An 18,032-nucleotide genomic window follows, 5' to 3' on the forward strand; every position below is an offset into this window, starting at 1 on the left:
TTCGCTGGTATCTTCCCCCCCGGATGTTGCGGGCACAACTGCATATTCCCCTTCATTTCTGTTTGGCATGTCATCTCCGCTGGCAAAGATTTTCATTGAAGTGAGAGCAGAGGCTAAGGGTAACATTTTTCAAAAGCACCTAAGTCCTCTTAACTTTCTATGAGACTTAGGCTCCCAAGTCATGTATGGATTGTGAAAATATTACCCTTGGGCTGCAAGTGTATATCTCTAGGAGACCAGTTCCAATTAAGAAAAACAAACCTATCCAATTGTTTAACCTAGCTAAATCCCATCCCAAGAGAAAGTCTTTAGCTCTTCCCCCCTCAAACTTCAATTGATAAAATAAACTGAACCTTTTTGGATGACACACTTCGTAAGGTGTTTTTTTTCCCCTCAAAGCAGGAAAATGGCCCTTCTTTGCCATCTACCATTGAGAAAAGTAAATCGAAGATAATCCTTTTTACAGCAGTTTGCAGATGTGTAGAAAACATGTCTAAATTTGAATTGAATACAATGCAGCTTTATAAGTAGGCTTCGCAGAATTCATTTTTTTGTAATTTCGATAATATTGATGTTTTGGTTTTAAGCATTTTTTTTGTTTTTTATCTATATACATTTTTACAGTTGCGGGAAATTATGGGGTTTGTGTGATGGGATATACAAACCTCGCACTGGGCCCGAAGGAGTTAAAGGGCAATACTGGGCCCAGGTAGTCCTGCCCCTCTAGGCCTACAAAGTATGCTCTGGCTGCAGGTACAGGTTAAAAAGAAACTCAGAAATCCAGGCAATGAGAGGGAGAGCAAACAGGTTGGGGGAAAGGCAGGCCCTTCTCCTGAAAGCCACACTGAAGGCTGAGCTTTAGATGGGACCATGGTGCTGGTGAGCCCCACAGGCGGTGCTTTCTCTAACCTACCTCTTGCTCACACCTGCTTTTTTTTTTTTTTTTTTTTTAGAACCAGTAGGTCCTGAGAGGCTCTGCTCATTTGAACTCTGTTAAACTTCAGATTATTTGAACTTTAGGGGACCATGCCCCAAGCTGAAGGAGCAGATAGAAAGGAAGTGGTCCAGGGTGGCAGACTTGGGTTCTCTGTGTGGAAGACTTGTCTGATGCTGTTTCCCACAGGGGCCTGGGCTGGGATCCCATGGAGAGGGTTGACCCTGGTTCCCCTACCACATCCTACTTGAGAACTAGGCCCATAGGTGGGCTGAGACCACAACACCTCTGGGGTAGGGACCAGGTATTTCTATCCTTCCCTCCCCCTCCCGTTTTTTCTGCAATGAGTGACTGGAAACCAGGTACGCTAAGTCCTTACCCACCAGGCCCCCTGAGTACCCTATTACCGGGTAGTCAGACAACAAGGGGGTTAGGCAGTAATTATTTAATGACAGTAGATAGTGAGATTCAAAAAGTTAAAGCTCTATAACTGTTAAAACACAAATTGTAAACATTGTGTCAAAATATAAAAAATAAATATCCTTAAATCAAACTCTAATAAATTCTCACAGCATTTTTCTTTCTTTGCCTGTAAGTAAATTTTGATTATTATCTATGAAAATATTTTTTGTTGATTTGTGTGTGTATGGTGAAATTGACGTTTACTGACACTTACTGAAAAAAATCTACTCCTTCTAAGCCTACTTACTGGGGAGGAGTTAACCAGAAAGAAATACATGGACTGTACACCATGTATGTAATTTGCCCTTCCAACAAAATCTGTGAAGTTAAATACATATATTTTAAAAAGCTTTGCCATGGTTCCCAGCTCCAAATGTAGACTTAACAGTTAAATATTTCCAGTAAAACTTCTTTGCCTCTCTTTATTGATATCCTAAAGACTTCTATGGCTTGAAATGAACACAGCTATTATTGCTTGAAAATTTTTCCAGAATAGGGAATTGGTTCTCCTATTTTATTCAGAATGGAATTCCCTCCTGGCGCTGTTACATTTTTGCATTGAGAGACCTTCCACCCCTGAAGTGTTCTAGCACTGGTAGGGCAATGCTATGGAAAGATCCAAACAAAATTTCCCTTGCAACTTTGAGAAAAACAGACTTCTCAGGAATTTCCTAATAAACTATTAGAAGAAATAATCCTGTCCCTTAATTCACAGACTTAGAAGCTAGTATCAAAAATAATGGGAGATGCACCTTTTTAATCAAATACCATTTTTACAAAGAACAGTTGTAGATCAGGATAACTTATAAAAAAGATTGGCTTCTCTATCTTCTGAGGAGGCATGTCTTTATTCATTCCTGTATTACATCAAATGAAAATGCTATAACTTCCATTAATGAACAGCATGTTATCTTCAAGATACAGATGATATGAACTTATTGGGTATTAGAAATGTACTGTTTTATATTTTATATGCATTCAATATCCCTATGAGTTTATAGTTTATATATATATCCCAGGCCATTCTTCAGATTTTTATGACTTAGGTAGTTGTATTTTATTTAGTTCTAATATATTAAAGTATTTTCTTGAACATAAATGCATATGTATATAAGATATTTGTCACAGATATTTAAACAGAACTCTCTGTTTAGAATATTTTTATATAAGACATGCTATGGAAATACGGGTGGACGGCTGTCCTTAACTAGCTAAGCTAGTTCACAGTCTTGGAGTTATAGTCGGTTTATCCTTGGCACTGGATATTCAGGTAGTGGCATTCACTAGTAGCACCTCCTTGAATAATAATAATAATAAACATACAACAAATAAAATAAAATAACCCTAAAGTGGGAACAGAATGTGCATCCCAGTATGCTCTATTTATCATCCTACTCAGAGCTCATTTGTAATGTTCTCTAGCATGCCCTACCGCATGGCAATGGGTTCAGCTGCAATTCGTATCTGGAGTGCTACTATCCATGTTATGCCATATTAGCATCAGGGGCAGCTGCTAGCATGGTAGAACTACAGATATAGTCACTTTCTTGTTTGCGTGCAACCTTTAATATAAAACATTGGGTGAATGTAACAAAAGCACACAGTAATAAAATGCAAAAATAAGAATCAACAAGGAAATACAAAGAAATCACCATGGCTGTTACAGAGTGAAAAGTACACTTACATCCTCAAGGGTGAGAGTGATTGTCTGGACCTGCAGGGAGGGAAAGGACTGTTGACCCTTTAAGGAAGGTTCCCCCTTCAGCTCTTTAGCCATTTGGGAGTGGGAGGGCAATAGCTCTGAGAAAGCCCAATGGTTCCTGCGCCACAGAAACACCAAAGGGGTCAGGACACCATTGCATGCTGGAAAAAGCAGCCCCCATCCTTCCTCCCCTGTGATTGGCATAGGACTGTTTTTTTGGGGTCTGCTGTGGGCATCGTGCTAGTCGTTTCTTTGCAACTGGAAGTGAATTTTTTCTTCACTGCCAGATTGGCCAAGAGGGATGTTTTTTTTTTATCTTCCCCACACCAACTGAGGGACCCAGTGGGAATGAAGGTAGGGTTCATATTGTCGCATCTTGGCAGATGTCCATTGCAGATACTTGTTCAATAGGGGTCCTGTTCCCTGATAAACTGGAATTGGAAGTGAACTCAGAGGAAGGCATCCCCTAAAGAAGTTGGGAAACACTGTTGGTGTTTCTAACGTCTGATACAAGAAAAAGACACCTCCTTTCTCCAGAGTCTTAGTACTCAGACAAGGAGAGGGTGGTGGGGTCCCACCAATATGCTGGCACGAACCTTGGAGTGGAGAAGGGCTGATGGCAGCTCTCTAACAAGGAGATATGAGCTACACTGTACAAAGCATTGCCAGATATTTCTCAGATGAATTATTAAAGGTGTAGCCTAGTTAAATCCCATCCCTCGAGTCTTCTCTTGTCTTCCTGCATGTTCAACCCAATGAAATATTGGACTATCAAGAAGAAAAGAGAGATCAAATCATTGAAAGAACATAGCAGTGAGAAGAATAAAAGAAAGGCAGTTTTAAGATAAGGAATAAAGTATTAGAAGAATAGAGAGACATCCAGGGAAGTAGGGCTAGAAGAAGAAAAGCAATCTTTAGGAACCACAGTAAAAGAATGGACAATGGCAAAATTATTAGTGGGTGTCACTTGCTAACTTTTTTTGTGGAAATAATTTAAAGTATATTGTACTCTATCTCATTTTCCACCGGATACTGTGGTAATGACTTAGTAGTAGTGAAGTTTTACAGGATAAGTGTGTCATAAAGTTCCTGTTTATTTCATCTGTCCAGTTGCTTTGCATGCTTTCACATTATTTAAAGCTTAAAATGAGTTATTGTATTCGTATAGTCATTTTAATATATCAAGATCTTTTTTTTTTAGACTGCCTATATTCTCTGTCAGTGTCTTAAATTTCTGAAAAATGAAAGTGAAAAGTTAAGTCTGTTATTTCTTACAGGAGCTTTCTATTTTAGAGGGGAACCCCCCTCCCCCCCAAAAAAACGTTTCTCTGACGGTTTTGGAAGATATTTTGATATAAACACTTCAGGGGGTTATGAAGTAAATAAAATTAAGTTGAAAAGTATACTTCTCAAATGTTTGTGTTGGAGAACCTCTTTGCTTTTCATTTCGTAGCTCACATTTCTTTATTACTTGGAAAATATGTGTTCTAAAAATACTGTCTATGAGAATATTTGGATTTCTGTAAACAAGGAACATTTAACCTAATATGGCTCTACTGCATTATTTAATTGTCCTGATGCGAGACTTAAACATTACCAAATGCCTGTATTTAGGGACAAATATGTAGTTTCTTGAGCATTAGTAAGTAGCAATGTTATATGAAAAATATAGTTAATATAAAGAACAAGAATACTTGTGGCACCTTAGAGACTAACAAATTTATTAGAGCACAAGCTTTCGTGGGCTACAGCCCAGTTCATCGGATGCATAGAATGGAACATATAGTAAGAAGATATTTATACATACAGAGAACATGAAAAGGTGGAAGTACCCATACCAACTGTAAGAGACTAATTAATTAAGAGGAGATATTATCAGCAGGGGGAAAAAAACTTGAAGTGATAAGATGGCCCATTTCGGACAGTTGTTCTCTGTATATATAAATATCTTCTTACTATATGTTCCATTCTATGCATCTGATGAAGTGGGCTGTAGCTCACGAAAGCTTATGCTCAAATAAATTTGTTAGTCTCTAAGGTGCCACATGTACTCCTGTTCTTTTTGCTGATACAGACTAACACGTCTGCTACTCTGAAACCTGTCATAGTTAATATAGTTTAGTCAATGGTCTACAGAAAAGACCCTTTGCTTTCTCTCTCTTTAATTCTCTTACTGAGTGAGGTAGTTAAATCAGTGGAACAATAGGGGGCAGGAACAGTTTAACTATTAAAATGAATCTTTTGGACTATGATTCAGAATTGAATATCACAGACTCATTTTATTTGTATTTTACTTACCAAAAAAAATTGTGTAAAATTAGTTGCCTACAAAAAATATTCTCAAATATTTCCAATTACAATGTTGGGATGTAATGAAATAGTATGTTATAAATGCCCTCTGAATAAGAAGAGTACTTAGCATATATACAGAACTTTACATTTTCCAAAGCACTGTACAAATGTTAATCTGTAGAAAACACCAAATTTGGTGCTTTATTATCTTCTATATTTTCATTATAGGAATGTGTACATTTCTGATAATTTTTCTTTTAACTACTAATTCTGTATAGTTTTTATTTTTGTTTTTGTGCTGTTAATAATAGAATACCATTTATTTAAATATTTTTGGATGATTTCTACATATTCAAATATAGTGATTTCAATTACAACACAGAATATGAAGTGGACAGTGCTTACTTTATATTTATTTTATTAGATATATTTGCACTGCAAAAAGCAAAAGAAATAGTTTTCAGTTCACTCAATACAAGTACTGTAGTGCACTCTCTTTATCATTAATGTTGAACTTACAAATGTAGAATTATGTACAAAAACCCCCTGCATTCAAAATAACAGTGTAAACTTTAGAGCCTACTAGTCCAATCAGTCCTACTTTTTGTTCAGCCAATCGCTCAGACAGACAAGTTTGTTTACATTTGAAGAAGATAATGCTGCCTGCTTCTTAATTACAATGTCACCTGAAAGTGAGAACAGGTGTTTGCATGGCATTGTTGTAGACAGTATCGCAAGATATTTACATTCCAGATGTGCTAAAGATTCATATGTCCCTTGATGCTTCAACTACTATTCCAGAGGACATGTGTCCATGCTGATGAATAGTTCTGCTCAATAACGATCCAAAGCAGTGCAGATGTTCATTTTCATCATCTGAGTCAGATGCCACCAGCAGAAGGTTGATTTTCTTTTTTAGTGGTTCGGGTTCTGTAGTTTCTGCATCGGAGTGTTGCTCTTTTAAGACTTCTGAAAGCAAGCTTCACACCTTGTCCCTGTCAGATTTTGGAAATCACTTCAGAGTCTTAAACCTTGGGTTAAGTGCTGTAGCTGTCTTTAGAAATTTCACATTGGTACCTTCTTTGCATTTTGTCAAATTTGCAATGAAAGTGTTCTTAAAACAAACAACGTGCTAGTTCATCATCTGAAGCTGCTATAACATGAAATTTATGGCAGGATGCAGGTAAAAAGAGCAGAAGACATACAATTCTCCCCCAAGGAGTTAAGTCTCAAATTTAATTAACGCGTTATTTTTTTTTAACGAGCATCATCAGTATGGAAGCATGTCCTCTGGAACAATGGCCGAAGCATGTAGAGGCGCATGAATCTTCATCGCATCTAGCATGTAAGTATCTTGCGATGCCAGCTACAACAGTGCCATAAGAACACCTGTTCTCACTTTCAAGTGATGTAATTAAGAAGTGGGTAGCATTATCTCCTCTAAATGCAAACTAACTTGTTTCTCTTAGTGATCGGCTGAACAAGAAGAACTGAGTGAACTTGTAGGCTCTAAAGTTTACATTGTTCTGTTTTTGAGTGTAATTATGTAACAAAAAAACCCTACATTTCTAGGTTCTTTTTCATGATAAAGAGATTGCACTACAGTACTTGCATGAGGTGAATTGAAAAATACCATTTCTTTTGTTTGTCATTTTTAATCAAAAATAATATGAGGTGAGCACTGTACACTTTGTATTTTGTGTTGTAACTGAAATTGATATATTTGAAAATGTAGAAAACATCCAAAAATATTTAATAAATTTCAATTGGTATTCTATTGTTTAACAGTGTGATTAATCGCAGTTAACTCATGCGATTAATCAACAGCCCTAAAAGAAAAAAATATATACAAACACAAATTAAAGCTATATTTTAAGATAATGTGTAAATTTAGAACAGAAAACCACATCTGAAAAGCAGAATTCTTTCAACCTCCAGCAGTGTGTGTGTACATGCAGGAATGTTTCAACTAAAGAACTGGCACCGTGAACTAATACATTTCCCACTGAAGTGAAGAGGAGGTAGATTATGGGTTTTGGAGGAACAGGTTGGGAGAAATCAGCAAAATGAACATGACTGGTCAAACTTCACATTTTAGATATGTGTATTCAGAGTTGCCAGATTTCTACTGCACTAATTGCCCAAAGACACTTAAAATCTAGCCCCATAGTAGCCCAATCTATTTATTGAAACAAAGTTGTTTTTATTAACATTGGTCTATACCTTTAAAAAGAATCACTATCTAGACTATAATTAAATGATGGATGTTAGCAGCGTGGATCTATAATGAACAAATTTTGGCAGCCAAATCTTGCAAATTGTTCAGATTGGCTTGGGTTTATGTGCACAGAAGGTTTTATACAAATAGTTATGATAAATACAAAGGATTAGATTGGAAGGCGGTTTCTAGTGTATGGCTGTAAGGATGGTGAGAGTAAATATCTCAGTGAAATTCACTGATGCTTCTCAAGTTTGTGAGATTGCTATATCGTTAGAAATGTTAAAGAGTAAGTACAACAGGAGATAAGAATACTTACCAGCTGGAACAGAAGGAGAGACAGCTGCAAAATGGTTATTTGAGGGAAGCAGTTGAGAGCCAGCAGCTCCTCAAAAGATATTCTGGGAAAAAGGTCCTAGAAAAGTGCAGCCCCACTCTGGTGAGATTTCATAAGAGCCAGGCATTCACAGAGGAATTGGTGTTTTTGTGTCACAGCCTGTGGACCTGACCCAAAGCCAATTGTAAGCAAAGGAAAGACTCTCTCAGACAAGTGGGACTAAATAGGAAAATGAATGGCCACACTGGGGTACTGCAATTTATTAAAAAATTAGAGAGTTGAAAAAAATGGGAACATTTTAAGTGTAATTTAAACAATATTTATGGTGGTTGTAGCTCATGCTTGCTTCTTCACAGCAGGACTGCTCTTACTGTCTGAAACTACCAAAGCTGGGCTGTCTGTGAGGATAATTATTTCCTGAATGTGCCTGGGGAAACAGCCCCCTCCCCCAGCTGAGCAGCTTTGTGTCTACTGGTGTCACAAGGGACTTGCTTCTGCCTTTTTAACAAGTTGACATTGTGATGGGCTCTCCTGAGGGGTGACACCTGGAACTGAGGTGCAGCTGAGCCCTCTGTCTCATTGGTCTGGGTTCCCTCTTGCACTGTGACGTTGTGACAAACTATGCAGCCCTCCAAGCTTGCACTCACACCAACGTCCACACGCAGGGACCACACCCAGCTGTGTTCATGAATGCTCTGGCCAGTCACTCATGAACCCACAATAGAGACACTACAGCCAAAATACTCCCAGCTCCCCAGCCTAAGACCCCAAAGCTGTACCATCCTGCCCTGGTCAAAACCTGACCAGTATGAATTTATTACCCAGTCCACCACTTCTACAAAGGAAAGTGGATGTGCATCAACTCTTGTTCATGAGCTGAAATTTATGCCCTTTGCACTTCAAACAACACACAGTGTTTTAGATAAAATATAAAATAGATTTATTAACTACAGAAAGATAGCTTTTAAGGGATTATAAGTGATAGCAAACAGATCACAGTAGAAAGAAAAGGAGTACTTGTGGCACCTTAGCGACTAACAAATTCATTTGAGCATAAGCTTTCGTGAGCTGTAGCCACAAGTACTCCTTTTCTTTTTGCGAATACAGACTAACACGGCTGCTACTCTGAAACAGATCACAGTAGTTTACTATAAGAAATTAAACAAAACCACAATCTAGGCCTAATGTACTGGTTAGTATTTGAATCAAGCAGTGTCTCACCTAGGTAGATAGTACAAGCAGGTTAGCTTTTGCATACACAGGCAGTCTTCCTTCTTTCCTGCCTGGGAACAGCACTTCTCTCCCCCACCCCTTCAGTCTTGTTCCTCTGGTACTTTCAGGTGTGGTGTTGTAGGGAGAGTGAGGTCAAGTCATGATGTCATTTCCCCCTTTTATATCTCCTTCCAACTTGCTGGAAAGCTCTTTTGCTGTGACCTGGGTCAAACAGTTCCCATTGTGTAGTGCTGTCTGAGAGGTTTCTATTGTACACAGTTCCTTGCGCTTGTGTGCACTTCCTCAATAAGCCATTAACATTGTTTGGCCTTTTTTTATTGTTGTACCTGAAAGGCTGCATGTGGGTGTCCTCAGTCTCACAACGTGTTTTAGTAGCACATACATAGCATAACTTCACATACAATGATAGCACATACAGTCCAACGAGATATTAATGTGTAGCAGATCAAGACTTTTAGAATGATATTTCACAAGGCATGCTTTGTTCAAAACATATCCTAATTATATGACAGTGATGAACATGGGGGTGCCAGGGTGTCACAGACATGTGAAGGTGAGGGGCAGATCATGACGAAATCTGTAGCAAGCATCTTCTGACCAAAGCACGGAGCTTGAGAGCTTCCTTCCCCTCACCACTCCTTCAGCATGTTTGTTTCAGGAGTGAAAAAGTGCTGCAGAAGCTCCCAGTCGAGCTATTGGCTCTGCCATATACACCACTACATTCTTTTTGCTGAGCAAATAATAGGCCAGTGAGGGGAGGGGGGAGAGGAGCGACTATTCCTGACTGGTGAGGGGAAGGGACAGTAGAGCGAGCAACGTCTCTCTCAGCTGGTGGTACAAAACTCGGGCGGGGGAGGGGGGCGGGCGCTGGAACCTCGCCCTGTCTAAATGGCGCCCCTGTTTGAGTAGCAATTTTTTAAGTATCTGAGTCTGTTAAATTGTCTCTTTTTTTTCTTGGCATTGGCTAATTGGCTCCCTGACCTGTTTTATTCTTACTCACATGTGTAGTACGGCACAGCCTGAAATACTTTGGATAAATTCCTACTTAACCTTGAGAAATTTTTTTTTTTATTTGGCCTGGGTGCCTGGGCAGAGGCCAGAGGAAAACTGGAGCCTTTCTAGATAAATCTTACTGTTTACTGTTACTGCATACATGATGAAGTGTTTATCACAGAAATGTGGTCTAGATTACAAGGATTGATTAACTATTTATTTTTTGTTTCATTTGTAAAATGTTAATAAATGTTCTAAACAATATTCAAATGTGTTATGACTATATAGACGGTTGTTCTGTATATATCAGGGTGATAGCATTAGAATTACTCAATGTGTGAAAATAGATAACCAAGAGGAAACTTGTTTAATAATAATTATATAAACACAAAAACCCTACTCTCTTTTTCCCTTCAGTTTGGCTTATTGTATCATAGTGATAGAAATCTAAGTCATTACTATAACAAGAATCAGCACTCAAAGAAACTTCACACAATTGCTGCAACTTGCTAAGATTAGAGGACGCTATATGTTGTTGAAAATAAATTGCTGGAAAGAACCAGGAAAGAAAATCAAAAGCCCAGAGTAATAAGTAATAAAAGTAGATCTTTCTTTTACTGTTATCATGCTTAAAGCCAAAAGACTTTAAAGATCTGGGCTTTTGCCTCTGTTTTGCTTCATTATGGTGTAGGGGAAAACCCCTGAAATGTTTTATAAAGGGTTTGGTTTATTTGTTGGCATTGTTTTTTGTTTTGTTCTGTTTGGTTGGTTTTTCCATTTATTTTTCAGCTTAGAAAAATCAGGAAGGTCAAGTCTAATCTTCCTTGGATTTTCTTGGGGAGCCACTGGGAGTTCTCACAACATGTTTTGTGAGCTGTAACACCTTAATTAAAGGTGTGGATGTGCTGAATCTTTTACAGAGGTTTGCTTTATTTAAAATGCAAGTCATTGAAATAAGTGTGTGCTAATCAAAATAATAAATAATATTTCAATATATGTAAAAATATTTTTAAACCTTAGTAAGAGAAATATTTGTGTTTCTAATAAAAACACAACAGAGTTTCAAACAGTCCAACTAAACTCTGCTGCTCCTCTCAATTATTTAGGTTCTTTAAGTAAATATAAGTTAACTACTGCTCCAATTTTCCATTATCTGAATTTTGCTTGTAAAAAACCAAGCAGAATTTAAAAAAAGAAAAAAAAAAGAAAAACAACCAATCAACAACAACAAAAATGTTCAGGCTGCCTTTATATATTCTAAAGCAAAAAAGGGAACATGTTCATTTTTTTCCTCCCTTTTCAGCTCACCTTTAAACTACAAAACTCCTATAAATTCTTGATAGAGCTTGGTATAAAAATTGATTGTGTAAACACTAAAAGTGTTGAAGGGAGTATATTTTACTTAGTTATTCAATAAAATGTTTTGATAACACTTTTTATTTAGAACACAGAAAGCTTTACATTTCTCTACCAAAAACATTACAGCACACAGCATTCAGGTTCACATCCTGAATAGAAGTGTTAACTTTGGAAATTGTCAGGTAAAGATAGAAATAGGAGTGTTACCAAGCCATATTTAGTCCTGCCTGCAAGTCACCCTTTGGTGAATAGACCACTGAAGATATATTTGCCTTTCAAACATCAAAATTTACAAGCTTGTCAATTACATTTTCCATAGGTTACTCCTGCTTTTCTAAAGTTGATTTTATTTCTTCATCTAGGAAGAAGAAAGGCGCATGGCATCTGTTGCAGCAAGAAAAGAGGAAGAGAAGAAGCGTGAAAGCCACAAACAGACCTTGTTAAAGGTATTTTCTATTCTTTCTAACGCTAATTGAGATTAGATAAAATGCCATACATTAGTTGTATTGACCATAATAAGGTATCAGAGTACAGCCGTGTTCGTCTGTATTCGCAAAAGAAAAGGAGTACTTGGGGCACCTGAGAGACTAACAAATTTATTTGAGCATAAGCTTTCGTGAGCTGTTTGTCTCTAAGGTGCCCCAGGTACTCCTTTTCTTTTGCATAATAAGGTAGGCTCTGATATCTTGGTGCTGTAGTTTAAAAGGACACTGTCTCCTTTAATTATACCTACTTTTATTTTTAACCTCAAGAAAAATGACACCTATGATAATAAGTCAAAACTGACATGATACCAGTTCTTCTTGGATGTGGAGCTTGCCAAAGCCAATTTGTGGCAGCCTCATGAGCAAAGTGCAGAGCCCTCAGACCACCATCAAATCTGGTCAGAAGGCAGTTGTCAATGATGTGTGATATTGTCTGTCTTTGGCCACAGCATCTCATTGGCCCCAGGTGTGAAGGCTGGCTCATGTTGACCTTGGCCTGTTTGATATCTGTTCAGAAGGGCCCATGAGCAGCATGGCAAATCAGAGCTGGATACATGCATGGTCAGCGTCAGTTATAAGAGACTGGTTTCTGATGTCACGTGTGGACCATTCTTCATGCCACAGTGATGTCACAGAGAAATCTGGGCAAGGCAAGAGGGCCCACAACAGGTGCCTTGATGAAAAGTGTGCTCTTGGGTGGTTGAACAGATCTGTGCATGGTGATAGGCTAAGTTTTGCCATGTTTTTCTCAACCATTCTAGCTGTAATATCCTCAAGACAGATTGTGGAGAAGTGATGTTGCTTAACATGGGGACCCACAGTACTGTGTGGGTCAAATTGTCCCAGTGATAATGCTTGTAGTTGAGTGTAGTTGTGTGTCAGCCAACTTGATATGAGACAAATGGAGCTTCACCAGAGCACAATATTCTGCTGCAGAGTAACAGAGGTCTAAGCTGGATGTTCACAGAGTTTGAGCACTAGCATCCTGTGAAGTGCCAGCCAGTTTGCTTAGAAGGTTGTTACTCGTCCTCAGTTCAGTCACAGTTTTCCTCAGGCGTTTAAGCTATGTGAGAGATCTATCTAGGGTGACTCCAAGGTAGAGTGGTTGGGATTTGTGTTTCAAGATATGTCCATTGAGAAGAATATTGAATTCTTGGTCCGCTCTGTCATTGTAAAAAAGGTTGGACATGCTTGGCTGTAAATGCTACCAACTGCAGTATTCAGCCATCTCAATCAAGTCAGCGTTTAGAGCATCTTCAAGTTCTGGAAATGACCGTGCTTAGCTGTCTAAGCAAATGTCATCTGTGTATGTGAACTTGCAGGACAGAGTGAACAGCATAAGTTTGTGTATAGGTTGAAAAGCATGGGTGCCAACACAGATACTTGGTTTGTCTTTTCTTCTTGCTAACTCTGTTCTATGTGCACTTGGAAACTTCTGTTGTGGAAGAGAATGTCAATGATGTTGACTACCCCTGCTGGGAGAACTTTCAGGGCTGTGAAGCAACTGGTACATAGATGGGACAGAGTCATAGCCTGACTTCCTCCATGCCTTCTTGATTTGTCTTGCACCCCAAGGAAGGCAAGTTAAGGGAATCAGTCTTTGTACTCAATTGAGCACAGAGACTACAGTTATACCTGGCTGTTACAAAGGATATAAGGCTTCTTATCCCCACCCATCCTGCACCCCTGGAGCATCCAGGCATAATCTGGCCCATAACTTGTATCTAGGGCCAAACTTTTGAAAGTAGATGCAGACTTCTGCACACACACAAGTTGGTGTTTCATGTGTATATTGGGCATTATGAGCTTTGGAAAAATTGAGCTTCTATTTTACCAACTCTTATAATCCACAAAGGTTCATCTGGTATACCTTAAATATAGTCAAATAATTCTCTATCTGAACACAACACATACAAAATTTGAAGTAGAAAACCATTTTCGATGGAGTTTAGACCATGGAGAAGCCAAAATATTAAAGATCCCATTAGTCATGTAAGAACTCCACCAACAAACTCTCTTCCAGTAATTACCAGTGGCAAAGTGATCACATCACCAGTAGGCCTCATAGACTAGAATCCTGCAATACTCCATAGATGAGTTCACAGGTCAAACAAGCATAGAAATTTGTACTGGTACTGGTGGTTACCCTTGAGATGATTACCAGCACCAGTGGAATAGTACACACTGCTTGCTCCATTCTGTAGGTACACATGTTGACATATGTTTGTCAGAGAAGAGCAGGTGAAAGAAATGCACCTTTGCAGTTAGAACGGAACGTGCTAAGGTTTGTGATAGTCTTAGTTTCTGTGGGAGTTCATTCCACATTCTTGGGCCAGCCCCCAGGAAATCGGTCTCCTGCACACAAAAGCTTTGCCCTTACTGGCTGTGCAAAGTGAAGTCTAACACTCAGCTCATTAAGATTTCTCTGTCTGTAACATGATGATAACTTCAGAACACCACATCTGATCAATTCTGAAATTTCAGCAGATGTTCTAAGCATCGATGGGCACAAGTCTGTTGATTTTTAGAGCAAATTGGACCAGTGGAAAAGCCTGATTCACAGACTGCCTGGTGCCCCAAACAGAGGAATCTCTCATCTGCTGCTGCTGACATATATCAGAGGCAGTAGCTTAACTCTCGGCACGGGGAGATTTGTCAGTATCTTGAACTCTAACATAAATCAGTTTTCATAGGGAGGGTTTGTAGGGGGAAGTGAGGATCTAGGGTCAGGGAAAGTGGAGTGATTTTGAGAAATGGGGACAGGAAGAAGAGGGGGCAACAGTGAGTGTGGAGAGAAAGCAGCAAGGACTGGAGGGATGAGGCAGGGAAAGCAGAGTCTCACAGGTCAGGGAGGTGGAGGGGAGGAAGCTGGGACTCAGAGAGGACTGTAATAGTGATAAAAGAAGCAGGGACATGGGGTTAGTGGGGGAAGGGGACTTGGTGATTGAATGGAGCAGAGAAGCTGGGACCCAGAGGGAGAGAAATGAGTGCCTGGGAGTGATAAAGCAATGACCCGCAAGGGGATGGGAAGGTTTGGCATAGTGATGATCATGATGATGGAATCAGGGACCCAGAGGGGAGAATTGGGTAGGTGGGTGAGGAAGCAGGGACCTAGGCTGAGGGGAGTGGAGGTGAGGAGGAGAAAGTGGAGCCCTTGGGGGTGGGGAATGAAGGTGGTGAGGGGAAAGCAGGGATTGAGGAAGAGAGGGATATGTGATCGGGGGAGGAATGGAATTGAGGAGGAAGAAACAAGGGTGCACACAGGGTATGTCTAAACAGCAAAGAAAAACCTGTGGCTGGCCCGTGCCAGCTGATGCTTGCAGGGCTTGAGCTAAGGGTCTGTTTCACTGCTGTGAAGATTTCTGGACTTGGGCTTTAGCCCAAGCCCTGGGACCCTGCCACCCTACGGGGTCTAGTCCTGAAGTCTACAAAGTAATGGAAAAGTCTTGCAGCCTGAGAACCTTGAGCCCAAGCCAGCTGGCATAGACCAGCTGCGGGCTTTTCTTTGCTGTGTAGACATAACCACAGAGGCCCTGCCCTGGGGGAGAAGGAGGGAATGGGAGGATGCACTAAGCCAGTGCCATGTTGGGGAGAATTGAGGAATATAAAGTGCCCCTGCTGGGTGCAATGTACTCAGCCTACAGAAGTGACAAAACATGCAACCCTGAGTTGTAGAAAGTTCCATTGCGCCAGTGGAGCAAAATTGTCAACCGTGAGCTTCACCCCAGAGCTTTAGTCAAACTTTTAGATACTCTAGAGCCAGGTCATTGAGTGCCTTGAAATAAGGACCGAGACCTTGAACTTGATTTGATAGTTTATGGGAAGGCATAGTAGGGAGCAGGGGACAGGTTTGATATGTTCACAATAGCCAGTGTGCTGAGGAGATGTACTCTAGTGTTCTATAGCAGCTGGACTTTTCTAAGTGCTACCAGATACATTACATTGCTGTAGTCCTGCTGAGAGTTAATGAGGGCATAAATACCTGAGGCTGGGTCATTGTTTGGATGGAGTCTCTTAGCCAACTGGAGACTGTAGAAAGCTCTGCTGAGTGAGAGCTCATTATCAGTGACGAATTCAGGAGCACTCCTAAATTACAGACTGAATTAACCAATTGTGGGGTGGGGTGTACCTTTAATCAGAGGAGACTCTTCCACCAATATCACCTCTGTCTCATTCAGCTTCAGCTTCAACCAGCTCTTCATCCATGAGCTGATCTCATCCAAGAACTGGCCACCTTCAGCTAGTGGTATAGTCATAAGTGGTGAATGATAGATGGAGCTATGTGTTATCTGCATATTGCTGATGCTTGAGTTCCTGTTGTCTGACCAGTTCATGTAGATGTTGGATAGGACTGGTAAGAGTATTGATCCCTGTGGGACTCTCCATGTGAGAGGTCTAGTTGTGGAAATGCAATTTCCTATTACAGCTTGTTGAGTGAGACTCCCCAGGAAAGACTGAAACCATTTTAGCACATTACCCTGGGCCCCATTACCTTTGTCAGGTGAGACAGCAGTATCTTATGGTTGGCCATGTTGAGAAGCTGGGATTGGGTGAGAGGGCATGGATCACTTGATGATAACCTCTCTGTTCATTCCCTTTGGGGCACCTGCCATTGGCCACTGTCAGAGGACAGGATACTGGGCTTGATGGACCTTTGGTCTGACCCAGTATGGCCATTCTTATGTTCTTGTGTACTGCAAAGATTCTACTGGAGTTTGAGTAGTATTGTCCTGAAGAATCTTGCGAAGGGGTGACTCGCCCATGACTTAGGCTACTGGCTAAGTAAGCTGTGGTTTGTCAAGGTAAGATTTCGTATCACGGGTTTGGAGGCTGTGGGTTCAATGTCCACCATTTAGGAGTTTAGAAGAAAAGGAGTAGTTGGAGGTCAGGGCTGGAGGGAGGGAGAAATATAGCGTGTGTGTAAAACTGGACCTTGTTCAAACCAAGGGGAAACATGCAGAATTTTAACAGTAGGTATTGTAAACTGGAAGCAATAGGTTAAAAAACAGGAAAAAGTAAATAGATAAAGAGGTGGGGTTAATTGTTATATGGTAATCCAACAGTGTGTCTAGTATACTTCTGTTTTTCTGTATCTTACCTATTAAAATAGATTTTTCTGAGTTTGGATTTGTTCAGTTTAAAAACAGGTTCCAGAAAATATTTCTTCCCCCTCATCATTTTAAAAATTAATACTTACATAGTTTATTTTATTTTTACTATAGATGACTGATATGTTTTAAATTTATTTGGTTTTGAAGTTTTGGTGTCCGTTCCTACTGGTATAGAGAAGGGAAGTACACACAGACACATACATCTGGTGGTTTGGTGATGTTAATGTGTTGGCCCACTTACTGAGCAACAGAAATTTTTGAAAGCGTGATTTATTTTTACTTCCATTTCTTAAGCTTTGAAGTATGTTTCCTTACAGTGGGAGATGCTGTTGTTTGTCTTGATGCCCTAGATCTCTCAAACCATTTTGCCAATGAAGATTCCCATTGGAGGAAAGGGGCATGTATTGTTAATGTGTAATTCCATACTCACTCAAGCTTGAACAGGAAATTGAAGTTTTCATTCTTTTTAGTGAAGGCTTCTTTCTTGTCTTCAAGGGGGTAAAGAAGCTTAACAGCCAACTGCTGTTCTCTTTTATTTGCTTCAAAAAGATGATTCTTATCTCTCTTCTGTGTACATTTCCATTCTATCCTTGTGTGTTTAAATTTTGTTTTCTCTGTTTCAGACTCTTGTTTTACTTGAATGGAACTTTCTTTCCCATAGATCTAACAGTGGGATTAAGTGGCTGTGAAATAATTTGCGAAGTCTAAAAATTCAGCCAATGAATGGAAATTTTGTGGAGTCATATTCAGCAATAAAATATATTTTCCTCCACAAGCTTTATTGAGAAAACCATAAAATTTTACCTTGCTTCCTTTTAAATGAAATGTCATGGCATACTGCCCATTTAATAAGGTAACTGTTGCTGTTTTACAAAAGTGTCTGCCATCAAAATTACCATGCTAATA

At 39.6% G+C, this 18,032-nt stretch overlaps 1 protein-coding gene across 7 annotated transcripts in view; it reads left to right on the top strand.

The window, feature by feature from the left end:
* The window catches only part of LRRC49 (leucine rich repeat containing 49), a 132,563-nt gene that overhangs the window by 71,836 nt on the left and 42,695 nt on the right, over positions 1–18,032 (top strand). For all 7 annotated transcript variants that reach the window (XM_048866937.2, XM_048866938.2, XM_048866942.2 and 4 more), the window contains one exon: positions 11,893–11,976. In XM_048866937.2, coding sequence (XP_048722894.2) covers positions 11,893–11,976 — 84 coding nt within the window. The remainder of the gene's footprint in view (positions 1–11,892; positions 11,977–18,032) is intronic.

This window comes from Caretta caretta, chromosome 10 (genome assembly GCF_965140235.1).
Source record: "Caretta caretta isolate rCarCar2 chromosome 10, rCarCar1.hap1, whole genome shotgun sequence".
Lineage (NCBI taxonomy): Eukaryota > Metazoa > Chordata > Testudines > Cheloniidae > Caretta > Caretta caretta.